Below are 18866 nucleotides of genomic sequence, written 5' to 3'. Positions count from 1 at the left end.
TGACACAAGCCAAGATGCCATTGGCCTTCTTAGCCACCTGGGCACATGCTGGCTCCTGTCCAACTGCTGTTGACCAGCACACCCAGGCCCTTTTCTGCCAGGAAGCTTTCCAGCTGCTCTGCCCTGGGCCTGTAGCACTGCCTAGGGTTGTTGTGACCCAAGTGCAGGACCCGGCACTTGACCTTGTTGAACCCCGTACCTGACTGGCCTCAGCCTATCAATCCAGCCTGTTCAGACCGCCCCTGCAGCGCCTTCCTAACCTCCCGCAGATCAACACTCCCCCCCCCAGCCTGGCGTCATCTGCGAACTGAGAGAAGGGGTCTCCAGAGCCAATCAGGCCCATCAGAGCAGCCAGATGGTTTGGCAAGGGGAAAGCAAGGTTAATTCACCTGTCCTGGCAATCAACCCATGGTCAGCTCTTGCTTGGCCATCCCTCCCTGTGACTGACGGAAGGAGAACGCCTGTCGAGCCAAGCCAGGCTGCAGAACGCGCTGGCGGAGCTGAGAGGCAGCTGCCCGCCCCGTGCTTCCCCGGGTTATGGGGCGGCTGTCTCTGTCCCTGCCGGCGCCCGCAGGCCGTGCCCCGGCCGTGCCCAGCAGCTGCAGCCCCAGGGCCGCTCGCAGCAGCCCAGGCCACGCCGGTGTCCCCGGGCCGGGCCGGGCCGGGCCGGGCCAGCCGGGCCGCGCGCCGGGAGCGGCCCGTCCAGGAGCGGTGGGATGGCGGGCCCGGCCGCGCCCGCGCCCTCTGCCGGCCGCCGCCCGCAGCGCCACCGCAGCCCCCGCCGCCCTCGGCACCACGTCCCGGGCCGCCGCCGCGCCACTTGCCATGCTGGAACGGGATGCTGGGGTCGGGGCGCCTCATTTCAGGCGCCACGAGTGTACTCTGGACACGGCACAGCAGTGACCTGTTAACGGCATCGCCTCCTGCCAAGCCTCCCCGCCTCCTCTCTGCGCCAGGAGCACTCTGCAGGCAGACAGATTCCTTCTGCCTGGATTCCCCTTTCAGAAGAGCAGCAGCCCCAGCTGTACCAGAGCAAAGGGCTTTGTACATCCAGCCGCTGCAGGTTCCTGGCTTTTGTCATCAAGTCTTCATTGTGGGTACTCATCAAGCCCCAAACCAGTGTGATTTGCTAAACCACAAGGCCTAGAGTTCACTTGAAGAGCAAACATCCTGCCGTCAGACCAAGTGTGTTCACTTCGGTATGACAGCCTTCACCAACACAAAGACTGAGCCTCTATTTAGGCACCTACAATGCTCTCAGTGCTCTGCAACCTCAAAATAGGATCCAAGGAGCTTCCAGAAGGGAAACAGGGCAACAAACATTACAAAGAGGGCAAGGGAAATAGTGATGTGGTAAGCTAACATACATTAATTGATCAGCTACAAATTTCTGGGGTGGCAGGAACCTGTACAGGTGCACAGCCCTCCCCACAGCTGGCAAGTCATGGTCTCTGCAGGACAGCATGCTGTGAGACATGTTATCAGCCTCAACACAAAAAGATGTGCCGTTTTCCTCACCACCCTTCTCCCACAGGGCAGCCTGTAATTCCCAGATGCAGCTAACAGCAGTCAGTTATCTGGAAATGACTAGTTGCAGTTTCAGGCTGTGATAGATGGCACTCACTGGTAATCCTTCCCTCCCTCTCCCCATTAATAATCCTCCTCCCTCCAGTTACCAGAAAATACAGCATTTCTGCCTTCTGCCTGTCCCTCTCTCCTCCCTCCAGGCTACTCCTTTGGAGAATTGGCTCCACAGCTGGATTGTAAAATAATCCAGCTGTTCCTATGACAACGTGCTGGCAGTGGGCAGAGATGACGGCAGCACACAGTGTTGGCCCATTCACTACCAACACCCAACTCTGTTTTGGTTTGGGAAGCATTTGTTTTTCTATGCGGGCAGCTCTGCCGAGTACATTTCTGAAGGCCGGAGGGGCAGGAGGAGCCACAATCGCAGAGATGCCAAGAAAGTTGCTGGCTCTGTGATTTACCCTTGTTTTGGTTTGGCTTCTTTTTTGCCCCAGCTCCATCTGATGTGAGGATAAAAACCCCTCCAGCAATCTTGCAGCTGCACACAATCTTTGCAAGACTTGATCCAGAGCCTGATTTGAAAGGCACAGTGCAAGACTTTGCGTGTCAGGCTTCCACAGGAAAAAAAAAAAGAAAAGCCTTGGGTAGAATCAATAGGGGCCACACTGTCTTTATTTTTATATCTTGCCTGTCAGCAGAAGGTTTGTGGGGTAGAGGGAAGCAAAGGAAAAGCTTGGTCCTTGTAAAGCATTAGCCAAACACCTGGCTGGACTCACCCAGCCTCTCCAGCTCTGACAGGAGCTTGCTCATGTACTGAGGGATTTGGACAGAGGCCATTAGCAGGAGCAGAAGGACCTTCGTGTCAGGCTCAGCAAACAGAGGAGGCTCCTCAGGTACTGCAGCTATTAAACCTGCTCAGCAAAGCCAGCTCCTTCAGGGTCACTGAGGTAATTTTGCACACACAGCTCGCCAACTCCAATGACAGGGTTCCCAAAGGAAAGGTCAGGAATATGCCTGACATTCCTCAGGAGAGAAAGACAATTTCTCCAGGACCATTACCCTCATAAGGAAACTCAGCACAGCAAAATGCGCCCCCTCTCAGCATCAACAAAACAAGAGGCAGCACTTGCTGCTGCATGTGCATTTCACTATGCCTCCATTTTTATTCTGAAGGACTTGAGAACAGAGCAGAGTTTGTAAGACAGGTGGGACTCGGTAGCTGAATAAGTGCTAACAAACTGTTTCCTTTCCAAGCCAGGTAATTACCCACCACTACAACCATAACAGTGGCAATTTCTGTCACACAGCTGCAACCACTGCAATGGTTGTCTGGCTGCAATGACCAGAGCTCACTCTGCTCTGCCATCAACCAGCGGAATGTCAGCAGGTAGGGGGGAAGAAAGATGGTCCTCAGTGAGAAAATAAAATAAGGATAGTGGGTATGTTGTTTTTGATGAGAGACCTCCACGGGCCTCTCTGGCTACAGGACACAAATGGCCAATCAACACAAACAAGTGCAACAAAGGGATTGTATCTCAAACTACTCAGGGTTAGTTCTCTGATGTGGCATAGTGAGCAGCTGGACATAGCAGATTGTTAGGTACGAGGGAAGTCAAGAGATCAGCTTAGCTTAAACTTGTAGATGCTTCTTAGATGAGAGCAAGAAAAGAAAAACAAATAGAAGCATGACTGTTTCTGGAACTGCCTTAGAAATTGTAGACCCAATTGCAGACCCAATAAAGTACCTATCACGCTGTTTGGACAGACCTTTGCAGGTTCAGGAAGCTACTCTTCCAATGCTGCACCTGGCACGTCTGTAAGAGTGCTGCTTCGGGGTGCCTCACCTCCTCAGCTGTCCACAGCCACTTCCAAATTGCACTCAGCATCTGCCCAGTCTTCAACCATGTAAAAGTTCTGGCCATCAGAGATAGCAGCAGCAACAAGTCAGTGCTGAGTTCAGAAGTCTTCTTAATCCCAGCTTCCCTTCTCACCACAGAGGGATTTCTGTCCTTAGCTCAAAAGATCAGAAAAAAATGTAATGTGCCATATGTTGACAGAGCTTTTCTCTTGCTATCCATTTTGCAAGGACGTAAGTAATTTAATAGCAGTGCAGAAAGTTTTGAGGTACCTTTCACCTGGGATGTATTTTCCTACATTTTTACTTCCTTTAGAAATGACCCACAACTTAGACTCGCAACACAATATTTGAATCCAAGGAGCTCAACAGCCTCCTGTCAGCCTCAGTGCCACCTGAAGATCCAGCACAGTAATTACAGCAAGACACCCCTTCCAGGATCTAGTTTCTGTCAACTCTTCAGTATTGGGCTCTCTCACTGGCCCAAGATAGGCTTCATCTGTGATCTCTCTAAGTCCTTCCTGCAGAACACAGCTCAAAGAGTCAAAAACCAATAAAATAAACAAAAGCAAGGCTCTTCCCCTGACTAGCACAGCCTGTGGTAGTCCAAGCCCCTTGTGTGATGTGCTTTAGTCTTCAGCACTTCTCAGAAGTGCCAGATCCCAGCCCCACAGTCCCTGCCAGATCCCACTTTACAGTCTCTCTGACTTTTTACTATTTCCTAGGGCAAAATCTGATAAGAGGTTGCCAGGGCCCTGGTCTATGTGGTGTTTACAGGAACACTCTATCCAAAGCTTCATTAGATAAACTAGACTCAGTGTCAGCACATGTACGTATTTGAGAGGATTAAGAACAAGATTTCATCAAAAGGTGTTTCAGTTATCAGACAGCAGATACACAGCAAGGCAAAGGACTCTGAGAGCAAGTCTGGCCATGTGTCAGCAACCTGTCCATTCCACGAAAAGTCTACCTGCCTTCTTGGTCCTGCCCCAGGAAGCACCCTTGTGAGGCTTGGCAGTCATGGGAAAGCAGATTGGTGAGAGGAAGGAGGGGGCAGCCTGAGAGCAGTGTCAGTGGAGACAGGAGATGGGATCAGGTGAGTGACTAGGAAAGAGGTTTTATGGAGAGGACTAGAGGGTCTTGGCAAAGCAGACTGCTGGACTGGGGATGGACCATCAGCTCTTTGGTTCTGATTGAGCCATTGACTTTAGTTAAGCTCTTGATGCCACCTAACCTAATAACTAAGCTTAGAGACAAATTAGTGAGATAGGTAGATATTTGCCTCATGAATAATGAGGTGGCTTGGAAACTGTCTGGATCACCACATTCAAAGGCAGTCAGCAGCACAAAGCCCAAGTGACAACCAGTGGGCTCTAGTGGCATCTCTTAAGGGTCAGTACTCTGTGATGCCCTTAATAACATCCTGGAATGGTGTGACAAAGCTTACAGACAGCAAATTAATGCACAACACCAGATCGGGGGTAGTGTCTGACATGCATTGAGACCAACACTACCACTTGGAGGAATCCAAACAGGCTGGAGGAATGGCTGATAACAATTTCATGAAAAAAATAATCAAATGCAAAGTCCCTCACCTGGGAGAGAATAACTCCATAAAACAGTACTGGGTGCCACCTGGCTGAGGAGCCACTTCACTGAAAAAGTGTTTGGCATTTGTAAAAAGTTTGGGAAAGCAGGGAGGAAATACTAACTCTTCAGAACATGTCCCCAGGATCCTGATTGTTTACCGAAAGACTGATCAAATGCTGGATTAAGTTGCCCGGAAGTGTTGTAGAACCTCCATTCCCAAGGATATCCAAAATCCAACTGGGCAACAGAGTGAGCAACACACTCGTGTTGGACCTGCTTTAAGCCGATGGCTGGAGTAATGACCTCTGGGGCCAGAGCACCCTGATTCAATACTCCTCAATCGGCACTAGTCGCTTCTGCTTTTCTCCCCCAGTGTTCAGCTTCCCCGAGACCAGCAGGGAGCAGTGAAAGGCGAGGAATGAAGACTTAACCCACCAGACCAGCAGCATTCCTGCAGGGCTGCAGACGCATGCCGGGACCGCCCAGGGCTGGAGTTCTGAATGCCCAGCCCAGGGAAGCGGGAAAGGGCCCCGGCCAGCCGCCGGCCCAGAAGGGGCATTGCGGGATGCGCCCCCCGGGCGCGGGGCACGGCCGGGAGCGCCGGCGGGGAGCGGGGAGCGCGGGTGGCGACTCTCGCGGGGACCTGGCCGAGGGACGGAGAGGCCGGGGGCGTTTTCTACAGCCGGGGCTCGGGCGGAGGGGGCTGCCCACCTGGCTGCACCCACGGGTGCCAGCCCACGAGCCTGATCCCCAGAACTCCCGAGATCTTCCCGATATTGCTGCTGTCAGCGTTGGATGTTGCATATTGCAGCAAGCGTCTGGGGCTTCAGGGTTCGTATTGCCCAACTCTCCTCCTTGATCTCGAGATATAAACACATGCTTAACAAAAACCGAAATTTAAATTCTTACATAACCACATGACTCCAGGCACTGGGATGATGAAAGCATCAAGTAGCATCAAGACTCTTCCACTGACAACGGACCTGCCAAAACCCAGGAGACACGGGCCATTTTACTGGTCAGCTTTGCTACAGCTCAGGGTAGTGCAAATGAGCACCAAGGCCACAAAGACATTTGCACACTGCTGTCAGTTCCAGTATAAATTATAGCATGTTGATTTAAACTGTAGAACTTTATCCACAAATGACACCTATGGAAAATCAGACACAGGGCAAAAAGAAACCCCAGCAAATGGATGTCTTGGGACCCCAAAAATCCGGGTTTAGAGGTGGCTGAGCTTAGAAGTGCTGCCTCAGGGGTCTAACTCTGGGGTGGATGACTATGACTGGGGTGATTTCAGGCATTCCCATCTAAGTCTCTCCATCCTGCTCTCCTGTCCTGGGTTAACACATCGGTTCCAGGGGAGGCAGAAGAAGAATGGGAACATGAGTCCTTGTCACTGGGCATCAGGGAGCTCTGCACAAGCCCCTTTCCTCAGCCACCTGGTTACCTAATAGCTCTGGGCATGGGCAAGGGTACAGCACAGGCTGTCACCCAGGAGAGCTAGCAACCGTATAGACAGCAAAGATAATATTTTAAACTGCTAGTTAGATCTGTCAGAACATGTCATCCAGATCTTAGAGATGCTCATACATATACATAGAGACATTTCGTACATCTGGAGTAGTTCCTTGCCACAAACCCTGTGTGTTACCACTCAGCTGCTTTCACACACCACCAGGGCATTACTCAGCTCTCCGTGACCCAACCAATCCTGCCATTCATACACTCAGTGCATCAGCAAAAGCTGGAAGGGGTCTCTGAAGGCTACCCTTCGATCCCTGCTCAAAGCAGGGTCAGTTAGAGCAGGTGGCTCAGGGCCTCAGCCAGTCAAGTTTTGATTACTTCCAGTTCTGGAGGTTCTACAGCCTCTCCAGGCAACGTGCTCCAGTGTTTGACCACTTTCATAGTAAAACATAACAATTTTAGTGCATGATCTGAAGAGGGAACACTCCAAACTGAACTTAGGCAAATCACTTAGATCCTGGATATGCTGTTCCACTGGAGTTTATACAGTTCTGTCAGCTACAGCACTTTACTGGTTCTGCAGTAACTTTGGCTGGGGATTCAGAGCAGCTTAACTCTCCCACATAAATACATTTGTTGTGCCAGTGTAACTTCCTAAACCATTTAATTGAGAGGTCATACAAATAACTGTGTAGAAGCCAAGAACGAAACAGAATGACGTGGATGAGAGCAGACAAGATAGCAGGACCACACATGAAGATTGACTTAAGATATCCTGAAACTGTAGCTTCTCTGCAATAATGCAATATTGGCCTTTGCAAGGGACACAGTTTTCCAAAATTTGGAGAATGAGCTCCCTAAGGACTAAGGACCCTTCAGTACCTGCCCGTTCAGACTGCAAGCTATGCTGCTTACACCTGTAGCACAAACACACTGCAACAAAATCCACTGGGGAGGGGAGAGGGGAACAAAGCACACGTTTGCGTTATTAGTCACTTTTGAGGTTAATGCGAAAGTGCTCAGATGCTGCTTTGAATGGTTCATGGTAAGCTGCAAACTAGAACAGAACACTTCAATCCTTAGTGCCAATAAGGAGCTCCAAGATTCTCAGGTGGAAATCATTATATAATAAATATTTTGTTCTCATACACACAAATGATTATTTCAGTGCATAGTGTATCTTAAAAGGAAATACAAACCTTTGCTTAAGAGTCAGAGCTAGTCTTTACCACATTCTGTGCCTGATCACCTGCAGGGCACAAGCTGTCATGCAATATCCAGTAATTAAGCTATATTTATTACAAGATTGGAAGCTGTGAGGTCATTCCCTGTGCTACTACACGTGCCTTAAGTTAGCTATGATAATCATTCTCACATGCACCCAACAGTCTAGGTCTTCCGCCACAGTTAATGTCTGATGATACAACAGCAAGTAACAAAGCGGCACAGAGTGGAAAAATATTGCTGACTTTGGTCATACAGTGATTTGGAAAAGAGAGATTTTTCTTGGTTTGACTGCATGGAGTTACACTCTATTCCATACATCCAGCGGATGGAATAGGTTGTCACTTTTATCACAAACACAGAAGTATCACCATTCCAGAACCATCTTATTGGTTCCAGAACCATCCTTACCTACTCTATAAGGAAGAAGCATGTAAGTTGCATTTATTTTTGGCATGAAAATACTTGCATGGTAAAATCCTTCTCAAATTATAGGTTCTGAAAGATATGAAGAAAAAAAAACCAGTTCTGAAGTGATAAAGCTTTCTTAGCAAATCTTGACATGTTAAAGACATATGACTATATGGCAGGTTTATGAAGAAGCCATGTTAATACTATTCTGGTGTAACAAGCAAGAGTCTTGCATTCCTGCAGTGCCTTTCTGCAATAAGGACTAAAGCAACAACAAAAGGAATTTCATTAGGTCTTGACTAAATGTGTTGGGACTAAGATCCAGTGAAGCATTTGCCCTTGGAACTTAAAGGTGTGTAGAGTATGGATAAAACTTCTCAAATAAATGTTCCTAATCAGGATCATCCCTTCTGAGGGATGAGGGGTAACGTAGCTCATGTGACTACTATTCTGTGGTTCTTAAAGTGTGGAAACCATCTCATCAGCTTGCCGTGCCCCTTGACTTAGCTCCCAGACAGAAACAAAACTCTTGAAAATAAGCAACCAGGTAGAATTACGTTTCCTTGTGTGTTATTTCACCATGTTTGCCACCAATTACAGCTACATATCTGCCACTCAGTGAAAAACATCCATCAATTTTCCTTTAAATCCCTCCCCATATTTAGGATGATTTGGAGATAATTTATCAAACACTGCAGTCATCAGGATTCCTTCGGGAGCACTGAACATGTTACACAACCCTTACAGCAAGGTAAATCCTCTAACCTGCTTGTTTATAGCCTGACACAGGCAGCCTCTACAATGCCAAGTGAAGCTGGGCCAGGAACTGTTCTGTGGTGGAATGGTTGCGCGGTCACTCACCACATCCACACTACACAGCACCTGGCCAGTGGTCACCTCCAAACTACACGTGGTCTTAAATAAGTATTACTTCAGGAGTGTTATTTCAAATACACAGATTTTAATAAAAGAAAGCTTGTGCTGTAGCCCAGAGGGATGATTTACAGTATGAAGCTAAAAGAGCTGTCATATGCCAAAGCACAGAGGTGTGTTTGACAGTGTGAAACCTGCTGGGATATTGCTGGATCACCCTGTAGAGTGGGGGAGGTCCAGTTTCACAGAGTCTTGTTCATTGGGTACATGCTACCCTCTGAACTACACCCAACCACCACCTTGGGGGTTGCTGGTTGACACATGCCAAGACTGTTTCAGAAACCAGAATTATTACTGTGTAGGAGAGCACAGTGGAAAAGCAGGAGTCAAATGCCCAAGCTTGATTCCTACCCTCTTTGATTTAGCAACACAGGCACAGCCAAGGAACCCAAGCTTGCAGCACCTGGAAATTGCTAACAAATAGCAGCAAAAAAACCATGATGGGGGAGGGAGGGGCAGGGGGAAGAGGATGGGAGGATCTGAGAGTCCCATGAATAGTTAAGCTTTGAAGAACTGAATTCTTTGAAAGTCTTGGAGTGAAATCCTTATCGGTGCTGAAACCCCATTCTTGGCTTTGTATTCAGTTCTTATGTAATGACAGCAAATTGCTTTGGTTTATCTTCCCTGGTGTCCTCGAGGTTAGTGACACACCATCATTAGGTTACGTTAATATTTTAATTCAATTGCCATACCACATGCCTAAATGCAGTAACAGAGCTTATCCTTCTCTACCTGGCAACTGTTATTTTTCCCACAATTAGAGTTCAAATGCTTCATAACAGGAATTTCATCACTCTCATGCTGAAGTACCCAATATACGTCAAAGCAGTGTCAAAATAATGTTTTACTTGAAAACCCAAATACCCTTGCAATATCTGAATTCCGTGTACCTTTCAGATGATATGCCTTAAGACCAACACTGCTGCTTCATGGCCTTTGCAATACTGTTACCTATTCAGGAGAAATATTTAATTTTGTAAACAAAACCAGAAAAATACTGTATTATGAGTTGCTTTCTCTTCCCTTCTTCCCTAGCATGAGAAGATTCAAGATGGGCTATTTAAAAAGCACTCAATCCTTACCAAGTGGAAGATGTGATGCAATCAGAATTAAAATCACTCCTTTAATGTTGCAGCTGGTTGTCCATAGCCAACAGACCAAGTTACAAAACATTTGTATAAGAGCAGAGCTCAAATATAATTAGTGAAGAAGAGCTGAAAATCTGTTGTTGTGCAGACTAAAGATGCCAAGGGGGTGGCAGGGGACAGGACACCACACCACAGAACAAGAGCTCCTTAATTGGAAATAATAAAGATACGTTGTCCACATGCTAGTTACAGCCTTCTTTTGTTTTCCCATGATATCCTGTTGATATAATATCCAGGTCCCTTGTGAACATCCGCTGTTTCCCAATGAGAAGAATGGGTGTTGTTGGTTTCACTTCAGCACCTCACTGGATCACCAGCCTACCTCTGCCTGGAAAGGTTACCGGAAGCAGCGCCAAAGAACAACCTTATCAGCAAAAGATCTGAACAGATAAGGTGCATGGACATATGAGATCACATCTTCTGGTAATTTAAACAAATTTCAAACACCATTACAATATGGAAGCACAGGAAAGAGCAGAAGTTCAGCTAAATCCCTACAAACCCACATAGAAATAGTCATATTGGATGAAATCAAGCACAGATTTTGCCCCTCTATCAGCCACAGTCTTCTGACATTACATGGCAGCAACCATTTGAAGAAAGTAGTATGGACAAAGTCAGTGGTCAGTGTGTGGTGCTGCCTCACCACAGTATTCCCTAAGGCCCCAGAAATTTCAAAATCAGGATTTGCACAGACAAAGGGATTATTTGTGTATTTAATAGTCCTCACTAGCTTTTATCTGTGCTCATTTTCTGGACTTTTCATCTCAAAAAAAAACCCCTTGTAGTATCCACAAAATCAGGCAAAAAGGTTTTCTACAAGTACCCACAACATGGAATGAGCAACCTTGTCAAGTCTGGTTTTATTCCATGTTTCCCCAAGTTTTGCTTATTGTATGTCATTCTTACACTGAAAGAAACTTCCCTTCACTTGGGTCTGTGAAGCTGAAGAGTTCTAGTTAACTTACCTGCTTCTGACCTAGAAGCTGTCCCACACCTCCTAACATTTATCTACTTCTCTGAACCTCTTACGGCGCTCTATGTCCTTCTAAAGATCAGAACTGTACACAACATTCAAAGCACTGGCACACCATGGATTTATCCCGCGCCATAATGACACTCTCTGCTTTTATTCTCTTGCTCTTATTCTTTACCTCCTAACACTCAATTTGCTCATTTACCAAGCCTTGAACTGAGGTTTTCACAGAACAATTATTATGCCAAGATCTTGTTACCAAGTGATAAATCAGCTTCTAGGCTGTTTCTGTATGATTGAAATGGATTGTTTACCTCCCATTTAAAACATTTTACATGTATGTACATCAAATTGTACCACCCACTCACTTTGTATTGTGACATTTTACTACCTTTGCTCTCAGTCCACATGCTCCAATTCAGATCCTTGTGGAACTTTGCATATTGACTCATTCTACTGAGAAATACTTTTGCTCCATCTTACAGAGACCTGTCTTTAATGCAGGGTCATCTATCCACATGAAAACTTCTCTTACTCTGCAGTTTCTTCAGAAGTTTTGCTCATAGATTTTGTTGAATGCTTTTTAGAAACCCAGGTAGAAAATAGCAGCTGAATGTTTCTTGTCCACATGCTTTGCTGACTCCTCACAGGACTCCAAACATGTGTGAGGCCAGGACTTCTCATTAGAAAGGCTCTGCCAGCTGTCATGGTACCATTTTCTCCCTGCACCCACTAGTTCACCTCTTTAAAGTTGTCACTAACTTGGCTGGTACAGAGAACAGGTTCATTTGTCAACAGCTCTCCAGAACTTTTCAGGCTGGTTTTTTTTTCAAATTGGTATATTGACTATCTTCCCATTCTCTGTTATCAAAGCCCTTCTAAATGCAATGTTACACAAAAACCATTAGTAAGCAGATCGGTTATTTAAGTCTTGACTTCTCCAAGAACTCTTGGATGAATATAATGCAGTCCATTTGTTCAATGCTTTTTTTTTTTTTTTTTTTGCCATTTGTTTCACTACCTTGTCTACAGGCCTTCAGCTTGAAACATATCCTCTGATAAATCTTTCATTAAATAAAGTATAAGCACAGGAATATTCTTAAGTTCCTCTACAGTGAGCACAGAGCAAAATACTGATTCAATTTTTCTCCAGAACCTTATCTCCTCTGAATAATCCATTTATTTTTGACTGTCCACTGGCTCTGATAACTTTTTTAGCAGGCTTCCTGTTCTATTTTGAGAGAAAGCAGTAGAGTCAGATTTATTGTAACAAGATAGTAACAAAAAATAACAAAAAGACAAATGGCACGAGAACTGGCAGAGCAAGTGTTCAAGGATAAAGGTGCCTGGTCACCGGCTATGCTGCAGCCACGTTCATAGGGCAGCTCTTGTGCCGCAAATTCAGTAAAAAAAAAAAGGTAATTATTTTCTTCCACCGAATGGAGACAAAAGCCAGTTGGTTACTATCGGGGGCGGGGGTTGTTTTTTTTTGGTTTGGTTTTATGTTAAGCCAAATTGTACCACCTTTGATTTTCCACCATCACGGATCAATTCTTCCAGCTCAGAGCTGACTATGGAGATTTCGAGGTGGAGGGGTAATGTCACGGAAGCCTAGCTAGGGACAGCGAGAACTACAAACCGTTACGTGTGAGCTCGCCTGGGACTCAACACTCAGCTGCGTGAAATCCCCATTCCTTCTCCCGACACCTCACCCTGCAAAGGAAGCGAGAGCGCCGGAAGAGGGGGAACGGAGACCCGGCTGCCTTGTCAGCCCACCGGGGGCATCACCTGCGAGGAGCCAGGCTGGGCCAAGGGAGGGAGCGGTGTGCCGGGCCGCGGGGACGCTGCCGGGGAACACGGCCGCCCGTCCCGGTGCCCGTCCCGCCCTCTTTCCGGATCCTTCCCGCCGCACGCGCCCACCGCCGCCACGGGAAGCGCGGCGCCGCCGCCTTGCCATATATGGGCACGGCCGGAAGCGCGCGCGTCACGGCGCTGGCTCGCGGCGTCCCCGCGGGGAGCGGGACGTCACGTCACGGCCCCGGCGCGCCCGCGCGCGGCGCCCCGGCAACCAAACAGTAAACACGGGCGCGCGCAGGCGCGGCGCGGCGGGGCGGGGCGGGGCGCGCGGCGGGGCCCGGGCCGCGCTGTGCCCGCCGTGAGGGCCCCGCGGGGCCGCGCCGGGGCCGGCCCGCCGCGGGAGCCTCGCGCTGATCTCAGGTACCGGCAGCGGCCGCCCTGCCGCGGCCCGGGGGCACGAGCGCCGCAGGCGGGGGGGGATGGTGTGCACAGGAGCGAGTCGGGACTGCGGCTGCTGTCAGCACCGCGGCAGCCCTGGATCCGCAACACCCTCCTGTACCCGGGCAGCAGGTACTGCTGTGCTGGCAGCCCTTCTTTATTCTACCATAAACGCGTTTAAGGATCTTCACGTTGTTTTACAGCTCTACTTTCTGTAATTCCTAGCAACAATCCCACTGTGCCTTGCGTTGTGTTGCAGTTGCATTTCTAAGAATTAATTACACTACTGCCCTCAGAGGGATCAGGAGCGCAGGAGGCGTCAGAAATTACACGAGCGTTACCTACGTGTCTTATCTCGTTCCATTGTTATGTTTCACAAAGGTCTGTGCCGGTATCTGTGTGATGTATCAGATACAGCTTGTAATTGAAGCACACGCTTATAACCCATTGCAGGCAGAGATTGCTGCATTATTCCTCAGTTGAAGATAGTGGCAAGATTCCCACTGTTTTAAGTGCAACTTTACTACATAATTCTCAAATGCTAGGAAGTAGATAAATCACGTTTATAACACACCATAAATTTTATGTAGCACATCCTGAATTCTGGGTTGTGACAGAAGGCAAGGAGTAAGGCTGGACCCTGGAGTTAGGCATAACGTGTCTCATGTAGTGCCACCCCTGAAGATGACATCTTTGTGTAACAAATGCAAAAGCTGACACTTAGATGTGGCACTTGCTATCACTGCTGTTAAAAAGACAAGCCTTGGTTAGGCTGCAGGACTGCTGTCTCTCTGCATTGAGCTCTGGATTTTGCTTTAGCCTGAGCAGTGATCATGAGAGATGATGCGGCCAGGATTATTCCACCTGTTGTGAGGGAACTGTGTGGTATTTTTGAACTTCGTGGACCCCTGTTCCTTTCTGCCTCTGCTGAATGCCTGGTGACTTTCAGCAGCATGCATGGGCTCCCGGAGACCTGAGTTCTTCAGCTCTGAACTCGATGGTCTTTCAGCAAGACAGCACATTGTGATTCTATATTTACTGACTTCACAGGGTTACCTGTCACAAAGTCTGACTCTCTTGCAGCATCACCTACCACCTACATGACTGCTTCATGGTTCAGTGCTACCATGCATTTGCTGCACCTGGGTGTTGCCCATGTAAACTCAAGTGGCAGCATGAAAGTAGCTCCTTCTCAGTAGCAAGTGGGATTACTCTTCATCACTTGTCAGCTCAGCCTACAGATTAATGTTGAAAGACGGGAAACTGCCATTGTAATATTTGCTTTTGCACAGGGCAGGCCTTGCTGAGCAAGTCATGGAGCTGCAATACTCATTACTGAGATGAGGTAGATCCTCTGTGTGTGTTCTGATTAGCAAAGGGGTGAAAAAAGTAGAGCCTGCTGCAGTGACCAGGAAATGTGGACTTAAAGAAACCCAACCCTGAATGCCAGCCTACAGAGATTCCCTGAGAGCATGGTGTCAAGATGGCCTTCAGCTGGACACACATGCCAGCACAGGTGGTATCTTTGCTTTCACCTTGAGAAAGGAGTTCTCAGATTGGAGTGACAGGGCTGGAGACTGTCAGGGAGGCCTTGCCACTCTCAGGGGACTCTTCATGAGTAGCCATTAGGGAGTGAGCAGACTACTGCTCTGCACGCAGGGGTAACCTGGCCCAGCTGCTGTCCTGCCAGCAGAGCACATTTCCCTGCGCAAGCAGCAGGGGGAACAGAGGGTAGCAGCCCCTCTAAACTAACTCACCAGGAGAGACCACATTTACAGAGACCCCAAGGAGGCAGCACATTCCTAGAATGTGTGTGCCATTTGCGATAACTTGTTCATTCAAGGACTGGGCTGGCTTTAATAGAAACTGAAAGGCCAGTGGTTTGCCTTATACCACTCAGCCCAAATTGAGGAGTGCGCAAGCCTTTCTCCTCCCCTCATGTCCCAAAGAAGATAGGCCCTAGCTACTGCTAGAGGAACCAGACCACATCCAGGGGCACCCAGAGCCAGGGTGCACACCCCCTTCTCAGCAGGGGGAAGGAAGCTGGGCTGTTAGGGACATGGAAATGATCATGTGGGCCCCAGCCTAGAGGCGGCCTTCCTGATTCAGAGGCACAAATTCACCTGCCTTTTCACCACCTTTCCAGCAAGGCCTCCAGATAGTTGGTGAAAGGCCACAGCAGGTGACACACAGACACAGAGTGGGACCAGACCCAGACAGATCAGCTGGGGAAGGCCGTAAGGAGTGACCCTGCTGCCTACCAGGATGGGTGTAACCACAGCCAGCCCTGACTAACACCAGGACAAGGACAGGGCTGGCCTAAATGGTATTCCCACCCTGATGCACCCTAAACCTCGGGCAGATTGCAGTTGTCTGCAGTTTATAAAGCCCAGCCAAAATTAGAGGCTAGGGAACCCCTTTGAGGTCGCAAGGAAGCAAGTGCAAAAGGTAACACAAGGACAGCTCCAGCAGTCAACTTAAATGTTTTTATTGACAATGTCTCTGAACAATAATAAGCAAACAATGCTTAAGGTTTCATCCAAATTCACTTTCCACATGTCAAAAAAGACCTCAAGGTAGAAAAAAATAAAATAAAAATATAAATATCTGAGAATCCGTCTTAATAAATAAATTAAAAACACAATAAAAACGTTTTCATGGAAAACTTATGTCAACATTCAGACCACCTCAACAATGCATGATCAGTAAAGTTACAATGAACATCAATGTAGAACTACAGTACATGGATATAGCTATTTATCTACCTACTAGAAAATAAAATAGAGTCTCTTTCCCCCCACGTAAGATGGGTCATTGCTAAGTCATCAGAACACGATATTGCCAGGAACACAGTAGTTATTGTTAATCAGCTGCACTAGATACGAGTTGGAGATACCCAGCACCAGGTTAAATTCCAATCATTTAAAACCAAGAGATTAATTAGTTAATGCTAGTGATACTAAGGAGGGGAGGGAGTCACCTACCCAGCCATGTGGGACATGCTACAGACTACCAGCTCTCATGGATGGCCACTGGGGACAAGACAAACTCCATGCGATTTGCTACATCTCTGGAAGAGGTAAGAGACCTCGGTGCATGACGCTCTGCCAGGCCCCGGGGCACCAGGCCAGACAGGGGGTGGCGGTGGCAGGACCCTCCCCAGGCCTGGGGAGCCCCATGGGGCACAGCTGCAAGTCCGTGGGGGTGCATGGGCAGGGGAGGGGGCCCAGCAGGTCAGTCAATGCTGGAGCCCTTCACAAGGCCAGGAGGGTGGGGGAGCTGAGGGAGTCAGACGAGGGCTCATTGCTGCTGCTGCCCTTCCGGTGCGCAGCAGCGCAGCTGGGGAAGGCGTCTGCCTCGGGGTAGGTGAAGACGAAGGTGGAGGTGTAGGTGCTGGGACACGGGGTGCAGGTCACCACAGGGGTGCAGAGGGGCTCCAGCTCACCGCTGGTCCCGGCAGTCAGCGACTCCCAGTCCGAGGGGTAGAAGGAGGAGGCCCCAGGCAGGTCCATGTCGGGCACTGAGCGGGAGGCCTCCCGCGGCCCCGTGGAGAAGAGCAGCTCGTCGAAGGGCTCAGCCTTGAGCTCCAGCCCGCTGCTGCTGGTCTCCTTGGGCGGCACGGCCGACGGCGCTTCAGGCATCAGCGGCAGAGCAAAGGCAGCCTCCTCGGTCATGGGGGGGCTGGGGGTGCCCAGGTCCAGCGCGGTGGCAGCACTGGCAGCTGCCAGCTCCTCGGAGAAGCACAACTCCTCGGGCATCTTGCAGGCGGGCCGGTGAGCCGCCAGGATAAACTCCAGCTTCTCCTTCTCCTTCAGCAGGTTAGCAATCTCCGCCTGCAGCGCGGACTTCTCCTCCTCCAGCTGATCGGTCTCCTGCAGACAGAGTAGGCTGTCAGCCAGGGCCGGCATCACTCCCAGCTGGAGTCCCCTTCCTCCTGCCGCCGCCGCCCCGGGTACTCCCTCTTCCCCCGCCACCTCCCGGGCAGCACTTACCGCCTGCAGCGTGTCCGTGAGCTCCCGCCGCCGGTTGCGGCACTTGGCCGCTGCCATCTTGTTCCGTTCCCGGCGGATCCTTCTCTTTTCCTCCTCCTCCGGGGACAGCTGCGGGCAGAGAGAGGCCGCTCAGTCCCGCTGCCAGCCCGGTGCTCCCCCGGCCGCGTGTCCTCCCAATCCCCCCCGTGCCCCAAACAACTCCAATCCGCGCTCACCTGTTCGACTTTGCCCCGGCGGCCGATGCTCTGCCCGCGGCCGCCCGGCGCCTTCAGCACTGCGGGGCGGGAGTAGGTGGTGGGGGCGGGCGCCGAGACGCCGTAGGGGTGCCCGCGGCTCTGGGAGGGGGCCACCGAAGAGATAAGAGTGGGCTGCACCAGCCACTGCAGGTCGGGGCTGGTGGAGATAGCCGTCACCGTAGGCACGAAGCTGGCGCTGGAGGCGGCCAGATCGGTGCAGAAGTCCTGTAGGTCAGAGGAAGGGGGGCTGCCGTCAGCGGAACGCCCGGGCCGCTCCCCGCCGTCCCCGGGGCCGCGGCGCCGCGCTGCCAGCGCCGGCTCCACACGAGAGCGGCCTGTTATAAATATCTCTGACGTCCGCGCTGACGCAGACGCTGCTCCGGAGTCTCCTCAATGAACTCGCGTTTTATCAATGAAGCCGCTTTACACACCCGCCGCAGAGCGCGGCCCGGGCCACGGCACCCCCCGACCGCCCCGCCTCGGCACCGGGGCCGCTCCCCACGCCAGTTCCCGACTTGACCTCCTCCGCGGACACCGCCTGCCCCGCGCCACCCGCTACCGCCCCGTCCCCTACTGAGTGCTCCTGCCCCGGGCAAGAGCGCAGGCGGCACGCTCCGCTACTCACCTGCGGGTTGACAGGCGAGCCCATGCTCGAGAATGAGTCCGCCGGGGAAGGGTAATAGGTGAGGCTGTCCCCGGCCGGGGAAGCGCTGCTGCAGCGGGAGGACGGCGCCTCGTACTCTCCAGCGAAGCCTTGGTACATCATGTCGGCTCGGTGAGCGCAAGCCGGAGGTGAGAGGTGATGCGGCGGTGGCGAAGCGCCCTTGGGGATGAAGCGAGGAGGGGTCGGCTGCGTGCGTCCCTGTGCCCGGTCCGCGCCGCGCGTCTCTCCGCTCGACCGCCGGGGCTGCCTGGGCTGCTGGAGTACCGCGCCGCGCCTCCCTTTTATACCCTCCCGCCGACGTCACCGGGGACGCGCCACCCGCGCTCACGGGGGGGCCATCCCACCCCGCGCCCGCCCCGCGCCTCCCGGGGGCCGCCCCGCGCGCCGTCTGCCACCGCCCCCCGCGGGACAGAGGCACAGCATGGGGCGGGGGGCGGCCGCAGGGGCGGCGGAGGCCCCAGGGCAGAGCAGGAGGGAGCGGCCATAGGGTTTTCCCCCCCGCGCGGATTGGTACGGCCGGGCTCGGGAACCCACTGACGCAGATATCCTTATATGGGATACATCCTGTGCGAGGGGGCGTGACTGACGGGAAGCGCTCCAGGCTGCAG

At 50.8% G+C, this 18866-nt stretch overlaps 1 protein-coding gene across 1 annotated transcript; it reads right to left on the bottom strand.

The window, feature by feature from the left end:
• Nucleotides 1-15838: 15838 nt before the first annotated feature.
• FOS (Fos proto-oncogene, AP-1 transcription factor subunit) lies at nucleotides 15839-18528 on the bottom strand. The gene is made up of 4 exons (XM_069017911.1): nucleotides 18220-18528; nucleotides 17574-17819; nucleotides 17359-17466; nucleotides 15839-17238 (listed from the first exon to the last, which is right to left on the bottom strand). The coding sequence occupies exons 1-4, from the start codon at nucleotides 18358-18360 to the stop codon at nucleotides 16621-16623; spliced, it is 1113 nt and encodes a 370-aa protein (XP_068874012.1). The 5' UTR covers nucleotides 18361-18528; the 3' UTR covers nucleotides 15839-16620.
• Nucleotides 18529-18866: the final 338 nt, after the last annotated feature.

This window comes from Aphelocoma coerulescens, chromosome 5 (genome assembly GCF_041296385.1).
Source record: "Aphelocoma coerulescens isolate FSJ_1873_10779 chromosome 5, UR_Acoe_1.0, whole genome shotgun sequence".
NCBI classification, from domain to species: Eukaryota; Metazoa; Chordata; class Aves; order Passeriformes; family Corvidae; genus Aphelocoma; species Aphelocoma coerulescens.
This window is presented reverse-complemented; position numbering and strand designations above follow the sequence as displayed.

Coding starts and splice junctions, on each gene's coding strand:
- FOS (XM_069017911.1), bottom strand. CDS start 18,360: ATGATGTACCAAGGCTTCGCTGGAGAGTACGAGGCGCCGTCCTCCCGC. Junction 17,467..17,573: donor GCCGGGGCAAAGTCGAACAG/GTGAGCGCGGAT, acceptor CTCTGCCCGCAG/CTGTCCCCGGAGGAGGAGGA. Junction 17,239..17,358: donor TCACGGACACGCTGCAGGCG/GTAAGTGCTGCC, acceptor CTCTGTCTGCAG/GAGACCGATCAGCTGGAGGA.